At 44.3% G+C, this 27,517-nt stretch overlaps 3 gene segments (V, D, J or C); all 3 read right to left on the bottom strand.

The window, feature by feature from the left end:
- Positions 1-8,218: 8,218 nt before the first annotated feature.
- Positions 8,219-8,638, bottom strand: LOC134345206 (Ig kappa chain V-VI region NQ5-61.1.2-like). The segment is given in 2 exon segments: positions 8,219-8,520; positions 8,591-8,638. Coding segments are annotated over 2 exon segments (345 nt in total).
- Positions 8,639-9,346: 708 nt separating this feature from the next.
- LOC134345151 (immunoglobulin lambda variable 5-37-like) lies at positions 9,347-13,588 on the bottom strand. The segment is given in 3 exon segments: positions 9,347-9,369; positions 12,852-13,418; positions 13,500-13,588. Coding segments are annotated over 3 exon segments (630 nt in total).
- A 12,949-nt stretch (positions 13,589-26,537) lies between these two features.
- On the bottom strand, positions 26,538-27,225 carry LOC134345087 (T-cell receptor gamma chain V region V108B-like). The segment is given in 2 exon segments: positions 26,538-27,022; positions 27,101-27,225. Coding segments are annotated over 2 exon segments (531 nt in total).
- Positions 27,226-27,517: the final 292 nt, after the last annotated feature.

Raw genomic sequence — 27,517 nt, 5'->3', positions numbered from 1 at the left:
CTTGAGACTGATCATTTTACGCCCAGACTGCGGTAGAGCTTGTTTGATTCCTATTACCCTAGTTCTGTGTACATGTGTGTTTTATCATTGCTAACCTGTTGCATTTATATCCTTACGATTACACTACTGTGTTACTGATTTCTTTAATAAAACTTTCCTAGTTCCAGTAATCCAGACTCCAACTAAATGGTCCATTTCTGCTGGTTGGCAACCCAGTTACGGGGTACGTAACAGGATCTAGTATCAACTTGATTTTCCCAAACCACCTACATGTTAAAATCCCTGGTGACTATCGTGACGTTACCTTTTTTGACACGCCTTTTCTACTCCTATTGTACTTTATAGTCCACGTCTTTGCTACAGTTCGCATGCCTGCATATAACTCCCATAATAGTCGTTTTGCCTTTGCAGTTTCTTAGCTCTACCCACATCTTACAATCCTATGTCACCTCTTCTTAATTATAGATTTTAGTTTTTAACAAAGCGCCATCCCACCCTCTTCTGCCTACCCGACTGTCCTTTCGAAGAATGTGTAAAGTCCTCGAAATAGTGCTGACCAGCGAGATAGCACTTCAGCGGCGAATCTGCTGGGATCGTCTATTGTGTGTAGTGTTCACGATGCGGCTTGCTCTGCATTGGTGAGTCACGTCGTAAATTGGGCGACCGCTTCGTCAAGCACCTACTCGCCATCCGTCAAAAGCGGAACTTCCCGCTGGCCAAACATTTTAATTCTGACTCCTATTGCAGTTATGACATGTCGACCCACGTCCTCCTCTTGTGCCACGATGAGAACACCCTCAGGGTAGAGAAACAACACCCTATACTCCGTCTGGGGAGCCTCCAACCTGATGGCATGAATATTGATTTCTCCTTCCGGTAAAAAAGTAGTATTTCCCTCCCCACTTCTTCTATTCCCCACTCTGTTCCCTTACCTCTTCTCACCTGCCTATCACCTCTCCCTGGGTCCCCTCCTCCTTCCCTTTCTCCTATGGTCCAGTCTTCTCTAATCTTAGATCCCTTCTTCTCCCGCCATTTACCTTTCCTACACACCTGGTTTCCCCTTTACCTTCTATTACCATCTAGCTAGCATTCACCCAGCACCACATTTTATTTTGTCGTCTTCCCCCGTCCTTTCCAAGCGTGAGTAGAAATAGGCCTTCAGGCACACACGTGTGAAGGAATTCCCTCTACCTGTCTGGCTAATGCAGCTACAACGGTTATCTACCTCCAGGAGAAAGTGATCCTTGTGACTGACACCTATCAGCCACCCAAAACTTCAATCGCCCAAAGTCTCACTGTGGGTGCAGAAATCTACAAAATGCACCCGGCTAGGCTACTCCTACAGACGAAAGGGTGCAGGAAACACAAACGTATACGTTCCCATTTATATTATGTCCGGAAATAGAACACACTGTACATCACCGGTCCTCAATTATCAGTGAATCAAAAGACTGGTACTCCCTCACAGCCCTGAGAGAGCACCTTCACAAGAATGATTGCAGCGGCCGATGAGGTAGCTCATCGCCACCTTCGGTATAATTTTTATCATGTGCCTAGCAGATGGTAGAAATGCTTTGGGATGTCAGGCTGCGAGTAGGATCTCCAACCCGTCATCTGATCCTCTGACCACTGTTACGTTTTCTCAGGGCTAGCAGGATTGGCAATAAACGCCGTGCTCGACAAGGACACCCGAATCCCAAACTCTGAATGAAAGTAGATAGTGGAAGCAGTTAGATTCATTATTTAAATTTATTATTTCAATCACTACATCATAGCTGGTGCTGGTCTCCCAATAACACTAATCATGATCGGGATCTAATTCCACCATGGACGGACACAAGCTCGGCTGCGAAAGGAGGATGGGTTGGATGTGGGGTTAGCACCTAATCGCGTAAAACCTCAGAACTACAGAAACGCCAGAAGCTCCCTGGGAGAGGAAGGATAGGCCAAGGAAATGGCTACACCTTGGCACAACTTCAAAATCTGGCCCTGGACAGAGGACTCTGGCGAGCTGCTGTCGGCGACCAATGCCCAGTAGGGGTAATGGCTTTCTGTAAAGGAGTATGATTGGGATCCGTAGGTTTGGTACACATGATACAATGTGTATTAATAATGCGATAAAAACATTATTTTAAACTGGCCGAATGAAAGAAGCCTTCGAAAAGCCTCCACAAACTTTCAAAGAGAGATGGATTAAAAACTGGGTCAACAAGGCCACGGCTGAATACTCCGTTACTGGTCGTAGGCTACTTGCGCTAACCCCTCCCGCGCCCCGTTTCCTTGGAGGTGATGTGTGCCAGGAGCCGGGATACGCAGCAGGACGTAACAATGGCTGCAGAAGCAGGCCATCCAGCCCGTCCATCCTTCTAACCATTCGTCAAGATGACGATTGGTGGCCCTCCGGGCTGCTGTTGCATCGCATCCCCACAACCGCCGAGTGGCGACGAACAGCAGGCGGATTGCGGAGATCCGTACGGAACGGCGGAGAAATCCCTCAGTCCACCCATATATCGCTTTCAAGGCAGTCGCGGGAGATGACGAACGGAATACAAACTTTGATTAAAAACGGACCGCGTTTTTAACAATTTTTTAAATGTAGAAGAGCTTTCAATCGACAGCAATGGAAACAGCGGCTCGTTTCTGCTGGCTCTAGCCACATGGTTCTAAAGTCGCTCTGCTCCGAAATCCTACATGAAATCTCACTGCGCTGGTCAATTGCAGTATTTTGTTTTGAGTAATCACTGAAACCGAAATCGCGACATTACAGTTAGACACTCTAGATTGTTCTGCCCTGCGCTCAATGGTGGTTGCGGTCTGCCCCAGTTAGTGATTTTTAAAATATGTAGAATGCCGTTCACTTTCAAACTTGGTCCTGTTCTGTGACAAAAAATACCTGGCACCAACCCCCACCTCCCGCCATCCCCCCAGCCGCTTCACCCTCTCGCCCCACGTGAACCTATTAGGGCGGAAGCGGGAAGTGGGTTGCCTATCGCAGGATCCTGATGGAGAAACGTTAACTTCCGTCTTCCCTCATTGATGCTATCTGACCACGTGGCTTCAACTCGTCGGTTTTTATTGCTCCAGGCGCCAACACTTCCTGTCGCTTGAGTGTCTTATTGTTACAGTAGTTCGGCAGATTTCCATGTACGCACCCCACTAAAAAATGTACGGAATATCCCGATTTGAAAACACAGAACACGAAAATGAATTATTTTTAAAGTGAAGCAACCACATACAGACAAAAACATCCAGAACACAAATCCTAGTTGTAAGTCCGTAATGCCTGATTTAAACTTTAATTGATGTCGAACATCTGTCGCATTTATAGACCAGATTTCGTCCAACACTATGTGTGCACTATTGGTTTGATTCGGTTTCCCGCTTGTTCGATTTTTCACTCAAATCAAAGAAATCACCCAGGGTTGTCACAAAGGAATCTTGGATACAGGACGATAGTGATCAGTTGGGAAGAGGGCCAGAGCGTAGGCAAACGAAATTTAATCTAATAAACGTGATTAGAGGCATTTCTGGATTCGAGGACTAATAAGGCCATATCATACACATTGCACGGTCGTGCCCCAGGGCATGTGACAAGTCCTTGACTACAAGTCCAAGGATCCCTGCAGGTAGAATCACCGGCAGACTGGGCGGACACGATGGCATGCGAGATATGTGCGCTCGTTAATCAGGGCCTGGAGTATAAGAATAGCGAGTCTATGACAGAATTTTACGTTTATAGGGCCAAAGATGGAGTGCTGCGTTCTGTTCTGGTCACTAACTATGGGGAGGCTGCGACTTCACGGGAGAGGGGGCAGAGGACATTCATCACGATGTTGTCTGTGATGGAGAATTTCCGTGCTGAGAAGACACTGGAGCGTCTGGGTTCTCAGGAAACCGCGGTAAACAAAACTAAGAGGGGCAAAGTCAGAAAAGACGACAAGAAACTATCCCTCGTAGCTGGGATGGAGAAAACTGAAGTGCCCAGCTTTAAGGTGAAGAGTGAAGTATCTCTCTACTTCAACCACACATTGACCCTTCGCTTCCCCGAGTGAAGTATCTATCTACTTCAACCACACATTGACCCTTCGCTTCCCCGAGTGAAGTATCTATCTACTTCAACCACACATTGACCCTTCGCTTCCCCGAGTGAAGTATCTATCTACTTCAGCCACACATTGACTCTTCGCTTCCCCCTTCTACTGATGAACAGCGTCTTATTTAAATTTTTTGATTTAATTTTCAAATCTTTCCATTGCCTTTTCTCGGCAGTTGTTTAGCATGACTACTTCACACATTTCTTGCTCTTGGTTACCTTTGAAATTAATTACTGAACAACTGGTACCCTTCAAATAGTGGATTCCTGGAACGTCACCGTGAACCCTATTGCTTTTGCACCTATCATCCTTCTCTTCGGACAGGTCATTAAAACTTGTCATTTTCATCAAAATTAGATCCCTTAATTCCTAATTTTTCTGTTTCGTAATACTACCGTATTCCTTGATGCTTTTGTTAGCTTTTTATAAATATAAGTTGTTGTGGAAAGATTGAAGGTTTCTAATAATGGGATATAGTGACTTTACTGAGCGAAATTTAGTGACAGATTGTTCCATTCATGCAAGGAATATGAACTTTGCAGGCGGAGTCAACATAACACAAAATTCCCAATTCTATTTTCAAATTGTGGTATATTTTCTTGTGCGTGTTCATTACCGCTGTCAAGATAAAATCGGCTACAGTGGAAATGTGTTACCCCATAAAGAAATAAAACGCAAGGTATAGTGACCCAAAGCCAATCTCTCAGAGCCTAATCAAATTCCTGGCAACGTCAGGTAGACCAACAAAAATAAAATCAAGAACAAAGTCAAAGGATTAAGAACTGCAGCTTTTCTACAACTACAACTAAGCTGCATCCTAATAATCACATTTTAGTTTGAGTAATATGCAGAAATTTGCCGATTATTTCAGTCCAAATAACACTGGTAACAATTGCACAACTGCATTTCCAGGTGTCTACGTAGTATCATCTCCCCTCTGTGTGTTTGTCCCTTCATACTGCAGGAAATACTATCCATAAGTCATTGATCTAACTACAATGCAGTGCGCATCTTTGAAAGTTTTCATCTTTCTAATTTGTCACATTGCACAGATAGAATTTATATGGCATGAATAGTTTCTGCCATCTCATATTGCCATGAGTTTTCTCAACTTAGTACTGTTTGTTGTTTGCTATATTGTTTGTTGATGGTATGTTCTTTACAGTTAACCTCTATCATATCAATTATTATTCTCATATCATCAACGAATTGCATAATGATTTAAAATATATGTGTGCTTAAGATTTCTACACAGTACTATCTCGAGGTCTTCTGTGTTACTATTTAATATTTCCCTATATAAAATGTGAAATTTATTAGTAGATTTAGCCTTGTTCACTCCATGGAACACCGCCACAAACAATACACCTGAAATCTCTTGGACAATTGTTCTGGTTATGAGAATGTGCAGCAAATAAGCACAGAGTACTACTTGGAAGCAATGGAAAAGAGTTCATCAGGGATTTTGGGTCCCCTATTATTTATCGTCTGTTTTTTAAAAATGGATCAGAATGCAGATGGCATGGTTAGTAAATCGGTCAGCTTAGAAAGTTGTGTATGATTACAAAAGGATCTAGGTCGACTTGTAAAATAGGTCGGAGAATAGCAGATGGAATTTTACTCGAGGAGATTTGAAATGCTGCATTTTGGTAACTTCAAGCAGGACAGGATTTACACGGTAATGGATGTAAAGCAGGGGGATGGAGGGGTACAACCATATAGTTCCCGGAAGGCGGAAACGCGGATGGATAGGCTGGCGAAGTCTTCGTTTGGCACGCAGTCTTTCACTAGTTAGTTAATTGATTACAACAGTTGCGATAAAATGGTGTTTTACAAAATATTGGTAAAACTACATTTGGGTTATGATAACACGCGAAATGCTGGAGGAACTCAACAGGCCAGGCGGCGTCCATGGAAAAGAGTAAACATTCGACTTTTCGGACTGAGACCGGACTTAGTATTTCCAGCATCTTGCAGATTTTCTTGTGTTTTGAGTATGCTGTTCATGTCTGATCGCCTCGCTGTATGAAGGATGCCCTTATGGTGCAGAGAAGATTCACAAGGATGTTAACGGGACAGAAGCACCTTTGTTATATGGAGAGTCTGGATAGAGTTAGGTTTTATCCCTAGAGAGTAGGAGGCTTTGGAAGAGATATGGTGGTATATAAAATCATGTGCGCACAGCTATAGTGATCGTCACAATGAATGACTTGGGAAGAAGGACGTTTCCGTGCTAGATAACTTTGAAAGGCAGACCAATGAGATAAATGCAAGTTAGAAAATGGCCCGAATGACCGGTTTGCGTATGTACAGTTCCATAACCCAAGCTCAGATCAGGGACAATTGGACTGGAGTTTTGGCTCTTTGTGATCGCCCGACCAGGTTTTCTGTGAGCGTCAGTAGCTTTTTAGACTCTTGACTCATATTCAATCATGAAATTTAGAACCACTTTAATAGTCCATCGCAAATTTATTGAAAACAGCTTTATTCAACGAAGCTATAAAGTAAAATGCAAATTGCACCGTGGTTTAAAACAAGGAATAGCATTCGTTAAACTCAGATGTTCGCCGAGATCGTGAGGCATCACACCTGTTACTTGGAGTGGAACCAGTGAACACGTTATGCACAAGGTACCCGATGGGTTTATGTACTGGCTTCCCTTCGCATTTGGCCACTGTGTACCAGTAAGCGCAGTAGTAGGTGCCGGAATCATCCTCGTTTATATTCGACAAGAGCAGAGTGCACGATTGAGTCTCAGGTACTTTGCTCGCAATTAATCGTTCTTCAGACACATCCCTCTGAGTGTCCCCTGAACTCTTAAAATACAATAGCCGCTGCAGGCCTTGACCCGGCCTCTGCCGGTACCAATGTATAACAGCTTCCGCAAAGTCGATTTGATGAATATCACAGTAAAAGTGCACAGGTTCTGTCGGAGACCTGGTGATCGATAATTGAGTCTGTGTCAATATCTGAAGGTCCACTTTACCTGTGGGAGAAAATAATACAACGTGTTTGAATTATTCCACAGTGTGGTAACGAAGGGCGAAGGAAAACTGGGATTAAACAGTGACCGAGAAAGGAGGTCAATAAAATGACGGTCAGCAACACCTTCATGTTGGGGAGACAGAGCGTCGCGTTGATCCAGGTGACTGAAATCCCGCCGACCGCTTCACTCCTTCTCGAAGCCGCAAACTGCGGATTCCTTTTGGCGCGATGACGTCACGACCTGTCCTTTACTATGCAGACTCGGCGCTGAATTTCAATCCGGATCTCACCCCCCCCCCCACGTGACCCAGAAACCCAACCCAGCCGCTGTCCGCAGGAAGTTGAGTGTGACCCCCCAGGTGAATTCTTGTCCACACGCACTTGGCGTTTCTACCTGAAGTCACCCGTCGCTGTAGCTTTCCGTTATGCCTTGGTGAGATCCACACTCAATTCCTCATTCCGACTGCCCGGGGCAACCTTCACGCTTTCACTTATCTATAATTAATCTTTCTCTGCCTTCAAATTATTCAAAGACCCTGCTCGCCCAAGAGCTCCCAGGAGTCAGACTTTCGAGAGAAACTCTCTCTTCATTTCTGTCGTTAACGGACAACAACCATTCAACACTGACTCCCGTTCTAGACTCTCCCACGAATAGCAACATGCTGTCGACACGCCTCACTGTCTACATTGATCAGCGAATAATACGGTTTCATGAAGATCTCACTTACTATTCAAAACTCAGGTGATGTGAGTCTGGCCTGACCATCCCTTTACCCTGTCGTTTCAGTGAACCCTATCTGAACTGTTTGACATCCTTAAATGACCGGACCAATGCTGCACACGATATTCCAGGTGTGACTCCGTACACAGGGTATAACTTCGCTAACTTTGTAGTAAATTGCGCTTGTAATAAACAACTATCTTCCGTCAGCTGTTCTGAAGACCTGCCGCACCTGTGTTTTCTGCACCACGTGCCGCTTCCCGCTTCAGCACTGGATCCCTGAATAGAATTACATTCCTTTTGTTTAGTGGGAACGTTGCCTCCATCTCCGGTCAATGCCATGAAGTTTCCTTTCCCTGGTGAAACAGTCGAGCGGTAGGAGAGACTGGGGTTTTTGTATCGCCTTTCTGCCGCCGCTTCACACTGTGCCGACCCAGCGGGCACAGTAATAGATGGCGGCATCTGTCAGGGCGATGTTGTCAATCACAAGAGAGAAGAAAGGGTCACTGCCCTCGGCTGAGAACTTGGCGGACACTCCCGGATCCCGCTCCGTTCGACCTTTGCTAAAGAGCAGGATCCTTCTGGGTGCCTGGTTGGCGAGTTGCTGGTACCAGTGGATGTCATCGAGTGCCCTTACCTCGCACAGTATCTTCACCGTCGTCGTCTCGGGCTTCGTGATTGAAATGTGAGGCATCTTCAATTCCTCGGCCAGATATCCAGCTGCAAATAAAAGACACTGAAGCCACGCTGTCTTGAAGGAAAAAGCTGGAGCGGTGGTGGACATACTTACCAAGGGAAAGCGCCAGGGTGGTAAGCAGTGAACAGAGCGACATGATGCGGCGGTGAAACTTCCGGGGGACTAGCTCCTCTCAGGGCCTCGTTAGATGAAATCAGCATCTGTCCGGATACAGGCAGGTTGTTTTGGCGCCTGCGCAGTGTGGCCTTCACCTTTACCTTCATTTACATTTTCTTTCGTCGGTCCTTTTCACTGGAAAGAAGGACGAATAGCAGTGGTTTCTATCGCCAATCTGCGAATGTAGAACTTTGCAATACGTAATGTGTCATATTAAAGTTTATCCAACCTGTCTCCGAGTTCCTATCCACGAGAAAGAGGTAACTTTAGCCCTTAACCGGTTCTCTTCTTCCTCGTTCTGCCTCCGACATTCCTTTCGTATTTTCCCGTCTCACATTTTCTCCCTCATTAGTGCCGATTATTCAAAACTCTGAAATCTCCAGAGCGATGGGTGATACTTGACCCGCTGAGTGAGTACAATGTTCTCGCTTCAGATTCTGAGGGTTGACGCGGCACGCCACAGAGATGAGAATTTAAAACTAGGGGAAATGGGAGCAGATCGGTCCGTCCTTCCTCGTGTTCCTGGTTAATAAAGATCATGTCTGACCTTTAAGTCTGGTGCCGCTTTCCCAATTTTTGATTCCCCTAATCTCCAAATAAATGTATTTACCCGGGTTAGAGTCATAGACTCGTGGGATCCCGTAGCATGGAAACGGGCCTTTCTGCGTAACTCGTCCACACTGACCGTAATGACTAACAGTGGGCCAGCATGGTTCCTGTGGAACACCAATGACCAAATTGCACACCACACTTGGACTGTTAACATCAGGCTAAGTCTGTATGCGAGTGACTCTCTTATACTTAATCCCATGTTATCTGATCTTCTGGACCATCGTACCATGAGGATTCCTGTTAAAACTTCCTAATACCAAATTGGTCAATTTCACCACCCTGCTCTCTTTGATCCTCTTTAACACCTCTTCAAAGAATTAACTTCTTAACATGATATCCCACGCACAATAGCATGCTGATTATTCCGATGAACTGTTTCAAACCCAATTCCTGGTTTATTCCATAAATTTGTGTAAATTTCCCGGCTCTGATTTTAGGTCCCCCCACCCCACCCCGTAATTGTGTAGTTTGTCGTTACACTATTTCTCAAACAAACACATTAGCCGCCTTATACCCTTCTGTGACCTCACCCGTGGCTAACAGTTATAGAAATATCTCTGCCAGGTCCCCAACGATTTGTTTATTTATTTGTTTATTGAGATGCAACGCGGAATCGGCCCTTCCGGCCCTTGAGTTTACATCGCTCGACAATCCCCGATTTATTCTTGGCATCATCACGAAAGAACGTAGGGTTAGGACTAACCTGCTTTGGAATGTGGGAGGACGGCGGAGCACCTGGAGAGCGTATAAACTCCTTACAGGCAGTGGCGAGAATTGAACCCAAGTCACTTGTGCTATACATCGTTGTTCTACGCTACCGTGCCTCTCTCTGTCTTTCCGCAATGTCATAGAATGCACTTGCCTGGCCCTGGCAGTGCATCCCCCTTGATGCAATTCAGCACCTTCCCTTTTGTAAAGTCGATATGTTTCAGAATAGCAAACACGAAAAGAAGAAGTTTAAATCTTCTCTTCGACGGGAGTTTAGTGAAACCCCTCTCACCGCTGCCCATCTATGATTTCTTCGGCCCTTCAACTTTTCGCACCCAGCCCCGCTATTACAGCCATATATCCTTCCTTGGAACGTGTCTCCGCCGCCAACTTACTCCAGTTGGCTTCAGGATTCGTTTTCGAGCCTCTCAATTTAGACCTTCTGAGGATCCCAGGTACTCACATTTAATTGACTTTGCTTCCCGTTGTTTGTCCCGTCGAGCTCTGAGGGCGACACGTTCCGCCATGAGGAGGTACCTGGAGACCCAATCCCAGTCTCTTCCACACCTCCGGATCACTTACTTCGCCATTTGTAATGGTCCTTTTGCCAATCAACTTTCCAGCTCTTAGTTTCTTTCCTCCCCCTCCTGTCTTCTCCAATCATTTCGGATCTCCCTCCCCCTCCCACTTTTAAATCTCTTACTACCTCTTCTTTCAGTTAGTCCTGCCGAACGGTTTCGGCCCGAAACGTCGTCTTCCTATAGATGCTGCCTGGCCTACTGCATTCCACCAGCATTTTGTGTGTGTTGTATATTTCAGAAGAGGCTCTTTATTAATAAGGGCATCAAAGGTTACGGGGTGGTCAGCAAATGCCATTGAGAGTGGTTAAAAAATCAACGATGATGGATAGTAGAGCAGTCACGATGGGCCAAATGGCCTAATTCTGCTCCTATGCCTTATGGTATAATGCTGTCCCCGAACCCTCCTATCACACATTCAGACGCCTGTCACTTCCCATACCAGTAAAACAGCTTCTCACAATCAACTTTTGCAGAATCCTGTCGAATGCTTTCAAAATTAGCCTTTCTAGTACTTTAACTTAATGGTCAATCCTATCTTTTTCCAAAATCATATAAACACAAAGAGTTAGTGATTACAATGTTTCCCGCCATCCTCCAGCAGTAACTTGCTTTGGCAAGTTTTCCAGCAGGAGATCAAGCGTCCCTGCTCTCCTTTTTTATTTGTTGTGATACAGCGCTGAATCGGCCTTTCCGGCACTTCGCGCAATCTCCGATTTGATCCTATACTAGTCACGGGATAATTTACAGTGACCAATTAACCTACCAACCGGCACGTCTTTGCAATGTGGGCGGAAACCAGAGCAACCGAGCGAACGGATAGAAAGTGCAAACTCCTTCCAGGCAGCGGCGGGAAATGAACCCAGTGCTACCATGCCGCCCCACTCTTTGGTGAGGCAATCTTCAAATTATATGTGAAAATAGTCCTAGACACCTTTAACCATGGCACAACATATAAGATATGTGAATCGTAACAGTAGTTATAGCTGCCTTAATCTTTCTTGGTGGTAGACTGTGAGTTTGAGAGGTGCTGTCAGAGGAACCTGGGTAAGTAATTGCAGTGCAATTAGTAGCCTGGATGTTTACAAATATTCAGTGTGTCACAAATATTCTGTGGTCACAAGAATGAATCTTCGGAGCAGGTGGTTGTTGTTAATAAAAGGAACTGCTTTGTTTTGGATGGCGTTGAGCTTCATTAAAGTTCTTTTAGGAAAACTCATTCATCTAAATGGAAAGTACGTCATAACACCCCTAATTTGCTTTACAGACAAAGGAAAGTATTTGAAATGTGTTGTTTGACCCAGAATACCCAGCCACATTCAAAGCTCAAAGTGCAAAGTAAAATTTATTATCAGAGACACCACATGCAACCCTGAGATTTATTTCCTGCGGCCATACGTGTTGTCTCAGTGTTTGTGTGACTGGCCCAGTTGTATTTTCAGTCATTGAATATCAAGAGTGGTTAATTGGAAACACTTGTTTGGACATTGGCATTGTCTGTACACGTGTGATAATGTAGAAAGTTTATTAATGAATCAACTGAAAATGTACACGTCTAGGAAAAGACTTCCAACCACTGTCCTTTCAGCGATTTATTATTTCAGTTCTTCACTTAATGCCCATTGACTTGAGTTTTTTTCAGGATTCCTGTGAACTGAAGTAAACCAACTACTGTCCTGTTATCAAAAACAGTCCCTAGAGCTCATTTCTTTGGTCCCTGTTTTGTGTTATAAATAGCCAGATTGGATTTGCCAGGCTTTACATCACCAGGACATCACTAGGCAATTTTATTTGTTTATTTAGCGATATAGTGCAGATGAGGCCCGTCCGGCCCTTCAAGTCACGCAGCGGCAGGAACCCCTGACAGCTTCGATTAACCCTAACATAACATAACCCTGACAATTGGCAATCATCTGTCAACCTACTCGACCGTGAGAGAAAACCGGAGTACCCGGGGAAAATCCATGCATTCCACGGAGATGAACCACAGAGGGTCCTTACAGGCAGCGCCAGAACTGAACTCCAAACTCTCCCTGAGTTGGCATAGCGTCGTGCTAACCGCTAGGTTCTCGTGGCACGTAATTTTCCACCTAATGGGTCAATGTTATAACTGTATGAAAGCAACTTGACTAAAGACAAAGCCGCTTCTTCACCACAGGGGTTCATTACGGAAGTCAGGATGTTGTCTTGTCTCAAAGCATTTGCTGTATTCAGTATCTCCCGGAGATGGGAAAAGCCAACCCCCCTACCGCACCATCGGCCAGGCCACGCGCCGTGTTTCTGGTGACAGAATCTCTTACCTAACATTCCACAGGGGGCGACCGAGGAATGGGAACACCATGGCTGCGCCTCGTCCCTAAAGCGGAAAACTGCCCACCTTTCTAAAGGAATTGCGAACGTGCTGATGCGCAGACCACTTGCGCAGACCCGAACTCCTGCCCGGCAGATATGGGTAAGCGCAAGTTTAGCTGGAGGTCGCTGCAGCCTCCGGATCAACGGTTCCCGTTGACTTGGCTGTTCGTCGAGCTTTTTGTGCGGAGTTTGCCTTCTATTACATACTGTGTAAACCCAGTAGGCGCAGTAATAGGTGGCAGCGCTTTCAGTGCTAACTTCGATTGTGAGATAGAACTCGGAATCAGTCGACTTTCCCGCGTTGAAGGATATCCCGAATTCCGGATCCCGCTTTACATCACCTCCAAAATAGAGTATCCTTTGAGGAGGCTTGCCGGGTTTCTGTTGGTACCAGTGAAGGGGAGAACTGCTGCTGACAGAGCCTCCATGCACTTGACACCGTATTCGCGCAGTTTTCCCGGCAGGTACCGTAATCGATGCTTTAGGCTGGGTCAGGGTCTGAGCCACACTTCGACCTGCAAAAAGAGCAGAAAACGGTTAAAGAATCTGCGTGGCGGCAAGGAGCGATAAAAGTTGAAGAGGTGTTGGTAACGCACAGCTGAAAATCAGCACCACGAACCAGGGACCCTGCCACATGCTTGTTGCGCCGGGTCAGTGTTTGGAATCTGAGAGGAACCGCAGTTTATCAGCTTTTGTTGTCGGGGCTGAACCCGCCTCAGCTCCTATCCCGCCTTGCCCAAATCACTTCTTTGCATTAGACTGGTAGCGCCGCCTTTCTTTGGGGACGGGTGTCAGGGGCGGGGCAAGCCCCGGTTTATTTCTTCCTTTCATAATTTGAAGAGGATTGCTTCAACGCCTCTGGACACCTCGATACTATTTGCTCAATTTATTCCCGATTAAAACTGATCTTTATCCCACACAAGACCAGGAATTTGTAGAAATACTCAGCAATCCAGGCAACTATTTGTGGAATGATGCAGATTTAGAGTTTCAGATCGCAATTTCAGAAATATATCTACCAAACTTTATCCTCTGGTGTTTCCCAATCTCGTTCCACCACCTCGATCCTCACTGTCAGCAAGACCCTCCACCCCTTTTGCCGCGTTTATGAGAACGTTTGTTTGTTCAGCTCTGCGGCCTGTTCGTGAATCAGAATGAGAATCAGGTTTATGACCACTGTTATAGGCCTCGAAATGCGTTGCTTTGCGGCAGTAGTACAGTGCAAGATAGAAACATTACTTTAGGTTACAAAACTACGAAATTGAAAGAAAACTATTGACGTTGTGTTCATGTCTTCATGGGCTGCTCAGAAATCTGATGGCCGAGGGGAAGAAACTGGTGTTAAGATATCGAGTGTGCGTCTTTAGACTCTGATGCCCCTTCCCGATGGTAGGAAGGGGAATGCTGTCCCAGATGGCGAGGGTCTTTAATAATGAATGATGCCGTCATGAAGCACTGCCTCTTAAAATATCTTCAATGGCGGGGATGGTTGGGCCCGTGAGGGAGCTGCTTGAGTCTACAACCCTCTACAACTTCTCGAATTGCAGGCTCCATGAATGGCTGTGGCGCAATCAGTTAGAATATTCTCCGTGTTATATCTGCAAAAATATTGCAAGAGTCTTTGCTGACACACCAAATCCCATCAAACTCCGAATGAAGTAGTGACCTCTGCGGTTTCCCCATGTTACTAAACTTTACAGTGTGCGGAATGCATTCGGTTAGGAGGCGTGCTTGCTACCACGTCCCTGATGGAACGCTTGAGTTTCCCCTCGCCCTGCTCCACCCTCTCAGCTGATTTCCTACCTCACTGCCATTCATAACAATGACCCTCCACAATATCCACAGTCTCCCTGATGGAATGTGGACTCGCGCACAGTCAATGTTTCCAGCAACTTCGAATATCTGGTTCATTTATATCCCGTTTTCTAGCAGCCCAGAAGACATGATTTCAGTAAAAAGGAAGTGGGAGTCATTTGCAGCTTCTGGCGGAGGGAAGTGATTCTTTGGATTTCTCAATGGATTTCTGGTCCCTGGGCCTTTGAACGTTGGTCGATATTTGTCTGAAATTTAGCGCTGAAACGACGACTTTGCTTCTCTTCCACTGACCCTTGAAACCTTTGACGAGTGGGGCTAAAGGGCCTGTATCTGTGCAGTATAACAAATGTAGGAATCGGAGACCTGAGGGCCATGGGTCTGTGGTATAGAGGAGGTGCTGAGGCCTAGGCATATTAGCTATTAACGTATTGAATACTGGGGCAGGACTGTCGGCCTGGTAGCGTCGTCCTTCTGCTCCTCTTCCGGTATCATTCCCTTGTGTCCTGGTGTGTCGATGAAATCTGGTGAAGTGAATACAACTGCTTGCCATTTAATCCTTTCGCCGTTGAATAACTTCCAGTCTTTAAAGATGTATTTTACTTTGAAACACGGAATTGAAGAAGTACTGGACGCAGAGTCTCATTTTACTGACTTCTTGACAAATTTTAAATTGCATTCCCGTGGAACTCCTACTGGAATCTTACTGCATCAAGGACATCATATAAATGTAATAGCATAAATGTATTGTTTATGTGGTCACTAGGTTTGAAGCGACTCATTTATATCAAAGTTTCTGCTTTTGTTCTGCACTGCACCCTGCCCATGGCGGCACTGGTCTCGCCACCGACTGATGACTGAAGCCCGCAGAATGATGTTTGTTTCTGATTCAGGTTCTGGTTCTCTCAGAGAGGATCCTGGCGACACCTTCAGCCACTCCAGGCTGTTACCAGCCATTCCCTCCATTGTTCCATCAAGACGATCAAAGGCAGATTGAAACCGAACATCCGTTGTCATTTGTTAGATTAAACTCCACCCTTCTTGCACCCTGTGTACCTCCAGTGAATAGACAGTCCAAGGCCTGATCGGAAGGACATGAAATTGATCAGTCATAGAGACATAGAAAACTACAGTACAGAAACATGCCCTTCAGGGGTCCCCAACCTTTTTCGTACTGCGGACCGATTTCATATTGTAATATTCTTGCGGACCGGCCGACCGGGGGGGGGGGGGGTTACGGTTCCCAACGTACAAGAGTAGCAGTCAAATACGTTAGGTTTACCCCAAGAAAGACTACAATGACCATGAAGCCTTGCGCTGGCACCAGTGCGCATGCGTAACTTGCGCGCGTTTACGTGCCGATTTCTTAAAAATAGTTTTCGCCGATTCTGTTGGCGTTGGCGGCGGCGGCGGGGGAGGGTGGTGTTAATCACGACCTGAATATAGGTGATAAGTGGCTCATACACTTAATTTCGTTTCTAAAAGGGTTTATCTAACGAATTTAATAATAAACACACAGCGCATATTTTCCTCGCATGAATATAGTGATAAGTCAATTATCAGGGGAGGACAGGGGAGCTTGAAGTGTTGAACGAACTTCCAGTAAAAATGGTAGAGGTAGGTTCGATATTATCATTTAAAGAAAAATTGGATGGGTACATGGACAGGAAAGGAATGGAGGGTTATGGGCTGAGTGCAGGTCGGTGGGACTAGGTGAGAGTAGCGTTCGGCACGGACTAGAAGGGGCGAGATCGCCTGTTTCCATGCCGTAATGGTTACATGGTTATATAACTCACTTATAATAGTATCATAACATTTTAAGTAACGTTTGGATATTAAACACACAGCGCATATTTTCCTCGTATGAACATATAAAATCATTGCAACGCACCAATAGAGCTGAATCAGTGGGAGCCGTGGCTTGTTTTCCTGCAACAAGACGGTGCTATCGAGGGGTGATGGGAGACAGCGATACTCGAAGGGGGTTCCTTATGTCCAGTCTATTCCGCAATTTAGTTTTCGTTGCATTCATTGCAGAAGTATGTTGGAAGCAACGTTTTCAGTGCTTTCGTGGCTATCTCAGGATTTTTAGCCTTGACTTTGATCCAGAATGCCGGCAGAGATGTTATGTCAAACAAACTTTTCAGCCCGCCGTCATTTGCAAGCTCGAGGAGTTGATCTCCTTCCCGCGCTGACATGGATGACGCGCGGGTAATGACCTCGCGTGCGTTCAAGCTCAACAGTGGCCGTAACAGGGAATGAGGAAAGGTGCAGCTGACTCATATCGCCAAATCATATCGTTTCCTCGCGGCCCGGTAGTGCATACCTTGCGGCCCGGTGGTTGGGGACCGCTTCCTTAGACCCGTCTAGTCCGTGCAGAACCATTGAAACTGTCCACTTCTATCAACATGCACCGGACCATTGCCCTTCATACCCCTGAAAACGATGTACCAATCTCTTAAACTTTGAAACTGAGCTGAGATGCACCACTTACGCTGGCAGTTCGTTCCAGAACCTCATAAAATTTTGAATGAAGGAGTTTCCTCTGATGTTCCTCTTAAACTTTTCACCTTTCGCCCTTAATCCATCATCATTAATTGTAGCCCCACCGAACTTCAGTGGAAAGTCCTATATATATCCTTCATAATTTTGTATAGGTCTATCAAATCTCCCTTCTGTCTTCTCCGTTCCAAGGAATAAAGTCCTAACTTATTCAATCTTTCCTTATAACTCAGGTTCTCAAGTCCTGGCATCATCCTGGTGATTTTTCTCTGCATTTATTCAACCTTATTACGTCTTTCCTGCAGACAGATGACAAAACCTGCACACAATACTCCATATGAAGCCTCATCAACATCTTATACAACTTCAATATAACACCATATCTCTTGTACTCAATACTTTGATTTATGAAGGCCAAAGTACCGAGAATATTTTTATAGCCATATCTAGCTGTGACACCACTTTCAATGAATTATGGACCTGTATCCCCATATACATTTGTCTGCCACACTTCTTGGTGCCCAACCGCTCACTCTGAAAGACCTGCCTTAGTTGATCCTACCGAAGTGCAACACCGCACACTTGACTGCATTAATTTCCACCTTCCATTTTCCCGTTCATTTTCCAGCTGCTCTAGATCCTGCTACAAGCTTAAATAGTTTTCTTTACTGTTGACACCACTCCCAATCTTAGTGTCCTCCGTAAATTTGCTGATCCAGTTAACCACATTATTATCCAGATCGTTGCTGTAGATGCCAATCAACAGACTCAGAGTCGATCCCTGTGGCACACCACTAGCCATAGAGGCAACCATCTACTAAGGCATTTTGGCCTCTCCCACAAAGCTAATTTGTATGCTAATTTACTGCCTCATCGTGAATATCAAACAACAGAATCTTCATGACTAATCTCTCATGCGGGACATCGTCAAATGTCTGACTAAGGTACATGTAGACAGCATCCACTGCCTTGCTTTCATCACCTTTCCTGGTAGCCTCCTTGAAAACCTCTACAAGATTTGTTAGGTATGACCTACCACGTAAAAAGCCACGTTGACTATGCCAAATCAGTGCATATATATCCAAATGCTCATATAGCCTGGTCATTCGAATACTTTCCAATAAATTTCCCACCACTAATATCAGGCTTGCCAGTCTACAATTTTACGGTTTATTCTTAGAGTCATTCTTGAACAGTGGAAGCAACATTAGCTATCCTCTAATCTTCCGGTATGTCACGAGTCACTAAGGAAGATCTAAATATCTCTGCTAGGGACCCCGCAATTTCTGCACTTGCCTCCCACAGGGTTCAAAGGAACACCTTGTCAGGCCCTAGGGATTTATGCATCCTAATTTGCCTCAAGTCGGCAAACACCTCCTCCTCTGTAATCTGTATAGGGTTCACGACCTCGCTCCTGCTTTTCCTCACTTCTACGGACTTTGTGTCCAGCTCCCGAGTAAATACGGATGCAAAAAGCAAAAAAATCCATTCAAGATCTTTCCCATCTCTTTTGGTTCCACGCATAGATTACCATTCCGATTTTCTAGAGTACTAATTTTGTCCCTTGCAATCCTTTTGCTCTTAACGTATCCGTAGAATCCCTTAAGACCCACCTTCAACCTGTCTGCTAAGACAACCTCATGCCTTCTTTTAACCTTCCTGTTTATTTCTTAAGTATTCTCCTCTATGTTCTGCATGCCATAAGTACCTCAGCTGCTCCTACCTGCAACGCAGCTCCTTTTTTTCTTTACCAGGGCCTCCATATCGCTTGAAAACCAAGGTCTCTACAACTGTTATCTTTACCTTTTATTCTGACAGGCACATGGGAGCTTTGTATTCTCAGAATTTCACTTCTGCACGCCACAGAATTACCTGGAACCCCTTTACCAGAAAACAGCCTGTTCCAATCCATACTTGCCAGATCTATTCTGATATCATCAAAATTGGCCCTTCTCCAATTTAGAATCTCAACCCACGGACCAGACCTATCTTTTTCAATATTTACTTTGAAACTAATAACATTATGATCACAAAATGCAAAGTGTTCCCCGACATAAACTTTGATCTCCCACCCTGTCTCATTCTGAAAAGAAGATCAAGCATCATATAATCTCTCATTCCGACTTTCATGTACTAGTTCAAGAAACTTGTCTGGCCTCATTTGACAAACTCTGTCCCATCTCGTCCTTTTACACTATGAGAGCCCCAGTCAATATATGGAAAGTTAAAATCACCCACTAAAGCAACCTTATGTTTCTTGCAGCAGACTGAGGTTTGTTCATCAAAATCTCGAAGACTGTTGGGTGGCTATTAATATGGCCGCATTAACGTGTTCATACCTTTCTTCTTTCTCAGTTCCACCCATAAAGCTTCACTTTGCAAGTTCTCCAGTCTGTCTAGACTGAGCACTGCCGTGACATTTCTAGAACTAGTAACACCACTCCTCCCCTTTTAATCCCCCTAAAACAATGGAATTCAGAATATTGGGCTGTCAATCCTGCACCTCCTGCAAACAAGTCTCAATAATGGCTACGATATCATAATTCGATGTGTTGATCCATGCCCGGAGCTCATTTCGGGCTGACAGCTTTCTTCAGGACTGGAAATCAAGGAGGGAAATGCCAGAATTTAAAGGTGGTAGTGGTGGAAGGAGGATTGCTCGAAAGTAATAGGTGATGGGAAAGGTAAAGGGCTGAAGAGGAATGAAGGACAGAGGTTAAAAGGGGGTCACCGGGGAAGGTGGTAAGCAGGTAGGTAGAAGAAATTAAGTAAAGGGGAGACAAAGTGGTAACATGATGACATTCTGAAGTAAAGGCTCTTTACATGGAAAACCTCAATATCCCTTCACTTATCACCTTTGAGCTATCCTTCTTCCCCTGTGTTGAATGAATAACTGGTTTGACCCTAGTGCAAGGCTCAGCTCCTCTTCTGTGCCACTTCCCAATAACTTACAATTTCTTGATCTTTGAAGTATGAATCTCTCTATAACTTAGTTATATCTAATATTGTTGCTGAGAATCAAATCTCAATGGTCGAATCAGAAGCATTGAGTTAGCCGGAGACCTGGGCTTGTAAATCTCTGGGAGTCCACTTGGGTTGTCAAAGGCCCAATGTCTATGTATCCGAGTCTGATTCTGAGTCTTCTGGAGACTGGAGGCTGAAGAATATGAAGAGTCTTGGAATTCGAAGAATGTATATGAACATGATGGGAGGGGTGAATGGGAGATTGGTTGCTGTTGTTGATTTGTTGCTTGCTGTATTCTGTTGTACTGTGTTCTGCTGAGCATTGTGGGTATGCTATGTTGGCAACGGCTTGTGTGGTAACACTTGCGGGCTGCCCTCAGTAGTAAAACTGTATCAATATGTGTCCCATCTTATATGTCTCAATAAAGTCACTCCAGATTTTTCCAAATTCTAAGGAATACAGACCCAAAATGTCTGGCTCGCGAAAAGATAAACCACTCATCCCAGGAATTAGCTCTGGTGAAACCCTTCTGGATCTCCTTCAATGCTACTATATCCCTTTAAAGGTAAGGGGGCAAAAACCATGAACAGTATTCCAGGTATGGCCCTGGACAGCTGCAACATAACCTCCCTTCTATATATAATTTGATTTCTTGGCTGTCTGGTAACGTTCTTCAATATGACTGTTTCACAACATTTTGTGGTACATGAAAATAAACATCCCAGTCCCCTTGTACTTCACTCATTTGCAGTATATTTCTATTTGGACAATGATCTATGTTTTGATTCATCTTAATGAAGCACACGATCTTATATTCCCCACATTCCATTTGCCAGAATTTTGCCCCCTTACTCAATGTATCCGTATCCTTTGCAGAATGACAGTGCACACAACACAATATATCCTTCCTTGTATTCTCTACACCCTGATCTTGGGATATCTTTGCTGAGCAACACCTCCTATTTGTACCTGAGCTGCAACATCTGCATTAATCATATTCCCAAACTGTAGCTCCATGGAAATTATTTCACATTCATCCATTTGAGAATCAGAATCGGGTTTACTATCACAGGCATATGTCATGAAATTTGTAAATTACAATAAGAACTATGTATATAATATAAACAAAATGAAATAACTATTGCAAAAGAAGGAAAAATACTGAGACAGTGTTCATGGTTAATTATCCATGCAGAAATATGATGGTGGAGGGGAAGAAGCTGTTCCTCAAGCATTGAGTTCTGCTGATGTGTAAAAGTCCAGATGCTGACACCAGGCAGATCAGTTCTGTGACAGCATCTGCAAAAGTAACATTTTTCTTCTTTTCTCAACACCACTTTTAAAATATAAGCTTTGGTAATCTCAACATCATCTCTGTAGCCTACTAGTTACAATGGATACAGTATTGATTGGTTTGAGAGCATCACTATCGCACAACAGATGAGGCACTTCTATATTCACCATGTCCTGTCCAAAACAGAAAGTATTCAAACCCACCACAGACAAACATATTTGCTAATGGTTCTTCCAGAAGCTCACTTCTGGATAGCACTAAGGGGCTGTTACAACAAAGACTACACATCATCTTAAATGTTTCTTCCTCCAGGCTGTTATTCTAATCAACCATTGTACTTCGCCCTACACTGCATTGTAGACACTTAAAACCACTTTTTATAAAACTGTTTACATTGTAATTGCATGTTTTATGTACACTATGTAATTGTGCACAGTTCATTCCATATCCGTCCTTTAACCTCTAACTTCACTTTTTATCATTATTAAATGTTGTTGTTTTTCGTTGCATGTTGAACCTCGACCAACAGCAAATTCCAAATATATGCAAATGTATATAGTGAATAAAGTTCATTCTTGGCCCTCGATTGTTCCTAATTTCTGCATTTCTTGCTTCTGTTTCTGCTATTACTCTTGTATTGCCAAGTCAGCACCCTTCCTAAAAGATTGTTGCTTCAAGTCAGACTGACACAAATCACATTCTGAAGTTTCTTTTTCCTAAAGATTATAATATCCAGCAGCAAATGAACTAAAGACTATTATTAGGGTTTTTTTCTGACATCTTCCAAGTATTCTTCCAAACTCCATCCCTATTTTTCTATGCTAGATTAGAGAGAAAAATGCTCAGGTACTGAGTACTTCCCAGCAACCATGTTATAATGTTAATGCCATGTAAACATAGCTATTTTAGTAGGCTTTATTTAGTTTTTTTTTCAGTCTAATCATGTCTATAGTGACCTATCCTTGAATATTTCTGCTATAAAAACGATTAGCATTGAAATTCAGATTCGTTTATTTATTACATGTACAGCAAAACATATAGTTACACCTGTTGTTTGTGTTAACAATTCACAAAGTTTAAGGATGTATTGGGGCCGCCCGCAAGAGTTGCTACACATTCCTGAGCCAACATGGCATGCCCACCATGTTCAGTAGAACACAAGTAACAATATCAACAACACCACCATTGACAGTTGCTTTCAATTTAATCTCTTCCTTCCAATGGCACTGGGCTTGTGTAGATTGGATCTAATGCTCCAGCATGTATGATTCTATATTTACCTTTAAAGTGTGTAATTCTCTTCCTGAATAGTTGAGCCTATATCTGCACTGAACAGTCTTTAGTTGCAGTTTTTGTCAACGTGGCACGACTCTGGCAGACCACATTAAATTAATTGGACCTTTGCACAATATTTGAAACATCCATACTGAAAATATACACTCCCATCCAAAAGCCTAATTTTCAACTTATATTTTATTTGTTACCCCAAACAAGCACTCAACAGGAATACATGCCGACTACAATCTAAAATCAGGCTCTGGCGAACTCTGGGTCTAATTTTACAAGGTTAAGAGCTTTCATTTTTTTATATAACTGAAAAGGAATCATATTTCATTGGCTCTTATGTCCATGTGAAATCTTGCATTGAACATTGATTGTTTCGCTCCGAAGGTGTTTCTAAGGTGTAGAGTATTTTCAGCATTTCCAGATTTTGTTGCAGATTTTCAGAAACTGCATTAACTAATCACTTGACTTGTTTTGAGAAGTCACTTATTTCACAGTGTGACAGCAGTTCATTTATTTTTCCAGGCCAAGTTCGATGTTAGTGGTCCCAGGCCTGGACGTAGATCTTTGATTTAAGTTGCAACCGGAGCAGCCAGATGATGCTAAACAGTGATTGGTGTTTTTCATATTACAGCCAGTTGAACAGAGCCCAGTGGGTAACACGCACACTATCAGCCATTTAGCTGAAACAGCATCAGCCTGCAGCAATTACTTACTGCAGGAACTGCCACCAGATAATGTGAGGCAGGAGAAGGAAGGGGGGAGTCAAAAACTGCACTGGTAGAGGAAGGGAGTGGAGTCAAGGAATGCTGGGGTCACGGGACTTTGTGCAAGGGAATCATAGAGGAAATCTAAAGACATGAAGTCAGTGAAATATGTAAGTGATGGAAATGCACTGAGTTGGTGACGTTGAGTCAGAGTTAAGAGTGAAGTTCTGGACTGAATTAATACAGAAGTGAATTAGCAGAAAAGCTGAATTTAAAATTGATGGGACTATGGAAAGCTCCCAAACAGTGGAGGGTAAGTAGATTACAATCTGAAAACCACATAGTACTCACCTTTAGCCATTAAATGCTTCTGGTCTGTGCTGAATAAAGTTTATACTTATTACATCTAACTTCTGAATGAAGTAAAAATTACAAATAATGACTGGTGCAGGGCAGTTCTGGAGAAATAAACATTGAAATACTGATTATGGAGTGCCATCTGTCAGCTAAACAGAACATAGCAAACTGTTCACTCAGTGTTTCATTTTGTTAATTAGTTCAGACGAAAGCTGAATGTGAATTGTACTAAATGTACCAAAATTAGAGAATCATTGTTAGGCTATGTAGCAGATAGTACAGCTGCTTCATAGTTTCAGCGTCCGGGTTCGACCTTGACCTCCAGTCTGTGTGTCTGTGTGGAGTTTGCATGTTCGCCCTGTAACTGTGTTGTTACCTTCTGGGTAACTGGATTTCCCCCACATCCTAAAGCCATGCCAGTGAGTTACGTGGACACTGTAAAATTACCCCTCAGTGCAGGTAAAGGAGTCTGAGGACTAATAGGGATGTGAGAGAGAGAGATCAAGGAAATGAGGAAAGGGAATGGGACTAATGAGGTTGCTCCGCTGGACTCAATGGGGTGAAGAGCTTCCTCCTGTGTTGTAACAACCTCTTACTGATTACAACATTAGAGGCCAATCAATCTGTCAAGCCATGCTGATTGAACAGTTTCTCCCTTGCTGTCATCCACAGTCTCACTCCTTATTTTTTTACACCCATTCAGTTCCCTTTTAAAAGAGCAAAGAATTTGTAAGTACTACAAATATAGAGCCTCGAAATCCCTTTGGAAAGAATTGACTAACTCTCAAGCACACAAGTAGTAAAGAAGGCGTACAGCATACTTGCATTTATTGGTTAAGGCATGGACTTTAAAAGTTGGAAGTCATATTAAAATTTGTCTTAAAGTTTGGTTAGGCCACATTAAGTGTATCATGTGCAGTTTTAGTTACAGGAAGTGTGTGGGGCCTTTGGAAAGAGTGCAGAACAGGATCACCCGGATGTTCCCTGGCGTAGAGAGTATTAGTTATTAGGAGAAGTTGGACAGATTTGGAGTGTCTTGTCTGGAGGTCAGAGGCTGGGGGTAGACAAATGAATTATGAGAAGCATGGATAGACTGCCAGAATCTTTTTCCTAAGGTGGAAATATCAAATGCTTTAAAATGAGAGGCAGTTTGATGGAAATCTGGGACACTTTTCTTACAAAGAAAGTGGTAAGGAAGTGCTGCCTGGGTTGGCTGTGGTGGAGGCAGAAGTGGGTATCGTAGCAAAGTTTAAAAGTTATTTAACAGGCACGTTAACAAGCAGAGGATTGGTAATATTTCGGCAGATAAGCTGAAGGGCCTGTTGTTATTCTGTACTGTTCAATGCTCTATACCGTACATGCAGTGAGTGCCAGATCATAAATGCTCTGCGGGTAAGGACGATTTTTTTGTTATCTGACTCTTCACTTCTGCTGACTCTTCACTTCTGCTGACTCTTCACTTCTGTTTTTTTAACGTAAATATTAAATTTGTGCCCTGATCCTTGAGCAACCCCTAATCAAGCGAGTGATGATCTTAAAGATTGAAACAAAGTTAAAAACTCAGATGGTGATGAAAGGAAAATAGAAAATGCTAGAATCAACTCATCAGGTCAGGTGACAACTATGGAACGAGAAGCAGTTACTGTTTCAAGTTAAAAATCTTTCAGTGGGAGCAATGGAAAAGTTGTTGTGAGGTTGGGAAATGGGTAGATCAAGCAAAGGGAATATCTCTGGTAGTGTTTTAGAAGAATGACAGAGAGGGGATCATTATGCATAAAGTGTCAGTGTCAATGTCAATTCTCCACCAGAGCATTTAGCTAATTGCATCTCCTGCCCCATGTTTATGTTTTTTGTATTTTCCCCCGCATGTATTTATCCCGTTATTTGTCGAAGCCAAAGCGGAACCTGCCTTCGTCACATCCACAAAAGTCGAGGTCCTAGATGCAATCAAGTGCTGTTTAATAAACTATTCCCTCATGTCATGAGGTGAGGCAGGGGGATACAAGTGCATATGCGTTGACAAACGCATTTGGTTTAAAATTAAAGATGGAGATTAGAGAGACAGATCACAACGTAAACAGAGAAGGGCACGTTGGAGTTGTAAGAAACCGCGTCTTACAACTGGTGCTAGCTCGACATGTGCGAGATAACCTCATCACCATGCAACCTCGACCTCAACTCTAGGGATATTCTCTTCGCTCTTCCCTCCAGTTGAGTCTTACTCCAGTGATGCTGCCTGACCTGCTAACTGACATCCGACACAATTCTGAGCAACCAGCTCTCAAAACTGATCAAGGAACTTCACCCGTCTTGTGCAATCTAAATGTAGGTGAGGTGCTGCGATAGATTTTCTCCCGTGGTTTTTGTCAATGACTTCACTCTCTGTGAGGGGCATCCTCGGCCTAGAGATTTCTGATGCTCTTGCAAACAATTGAAAGCAAGGTGTAGAGAGATTTTTGAAAGAAAGTGCGGAATGTCACAAGCGCCGAGCAGGTGTTCCCAGCCAAGTACATCTCAATGTTTCTCTCAGGACCAAATAATCTGCTGGAGGAACTGAGCGGGTTAAGCAGAGGGAAGGGGAATGATCTTGAGGTAGTGTTTCGACCCAGTGCATTTCAGCCGCAAATGCTGCTCAACCTGCTGAGTTCCTCTCGCAGATAGTTTTTTTTTTGTTCCGGATACTAGAGTGCACTTTCCGTGTCTCCGGTCTCCCTTACTTCATCTGCGCCTGGACCCAGTAGCCATAACACTGACCATGTGTCCAGGCGTCACTAAGCCTCTGCGGGTCGAAGCGGATTTGCCGCTTAAACCTGCCGCGACCTGGAGTCACTCTCGCCTGGGCGCAGGGTATTTGTTCTGGGCTCCTGTGGTGACGCTTCGCTGTGCTGTCCCAGATCGCACAGTAGTAAACCCCTGCGTCCATTTTCTCGATGTCCCTTATGTCCAGCAAGCTTGCCTTTTCCTGTTCCAAATTTTCGGCGACGAATCTGTCTGGTGAACCCTTGTCCCGAACTATCCCTGAATTGCCTTGGACATACAGGATGCGGTTTATGCCGAGGCTCCCGACGTCTCGGTACCAATGCACAGCAGTGTTACCAAAATTTTTCGTGTTAAAGCTGCAGCGAAAGCGAACCGTCTTGCCTACCTCTCTGGTGATGGATATCTTGGACTGGAGCACAGACTGGGAAAGGCAGCCACCTGTTTAATGAAGATCACAGTTACTTTGGGCTCAGAGAGAACATGAAACTTAAAATGAGCCAAATCGGAAGTACTCACAGAAGCATGCCAGGAACACCGGCAGCGCCGCTCTCCCTGCTCCCATGGCCAAACTCTGGCGCTTGGTGAAATTGACAAGATGAAATGGCTTGCTCGGGGAAATGACGCGGGTTTCCGCCCCGCGTCGTCTTCACCAGATGTGTCAACTTTCGACCGACTGCGATTGGGGGAAATATCTCAGTGCACGGAGAACGAGTTCCTCTTCGGTTCTAAACGCGGCTGCAAAAAGCAGGTCGTACCTTAATCAACGCAGTGGATCTCAGCTGGCCAGGAAGCATCGATGAAGGGAAATGAACAGTCAACGTTTCGGGCTTGCTGATGCAGGGTTTCAAGCTGAAACGGCAACAGTTCCCTCCCACGCAGATGCTACTCGACCAGCTGAGTTCCTTGGATGACTGTTGGAAAGCAAGGCAGAGG

This window comes from Mobula hypostoma, chromosome 1, assembly GCF_963921235.1.
Source record: "Mobula hypostoma chromosome 1, sMobHyp1.1, whole genome shotgun sequence".
Taxonomy (NCBI): domain Eukaryota; kingdom Metazoa; phylum Chordata; class Chondrichthyes; order Myliobatiformes; family Myliobatidae; genus Mobula; species Mobula hypostoma.
The sequence above is the reverse complement of the archived record's forward strand: the minus strand, read 5'-3'. Positions and strand labels throughout refer to the sequence as shown.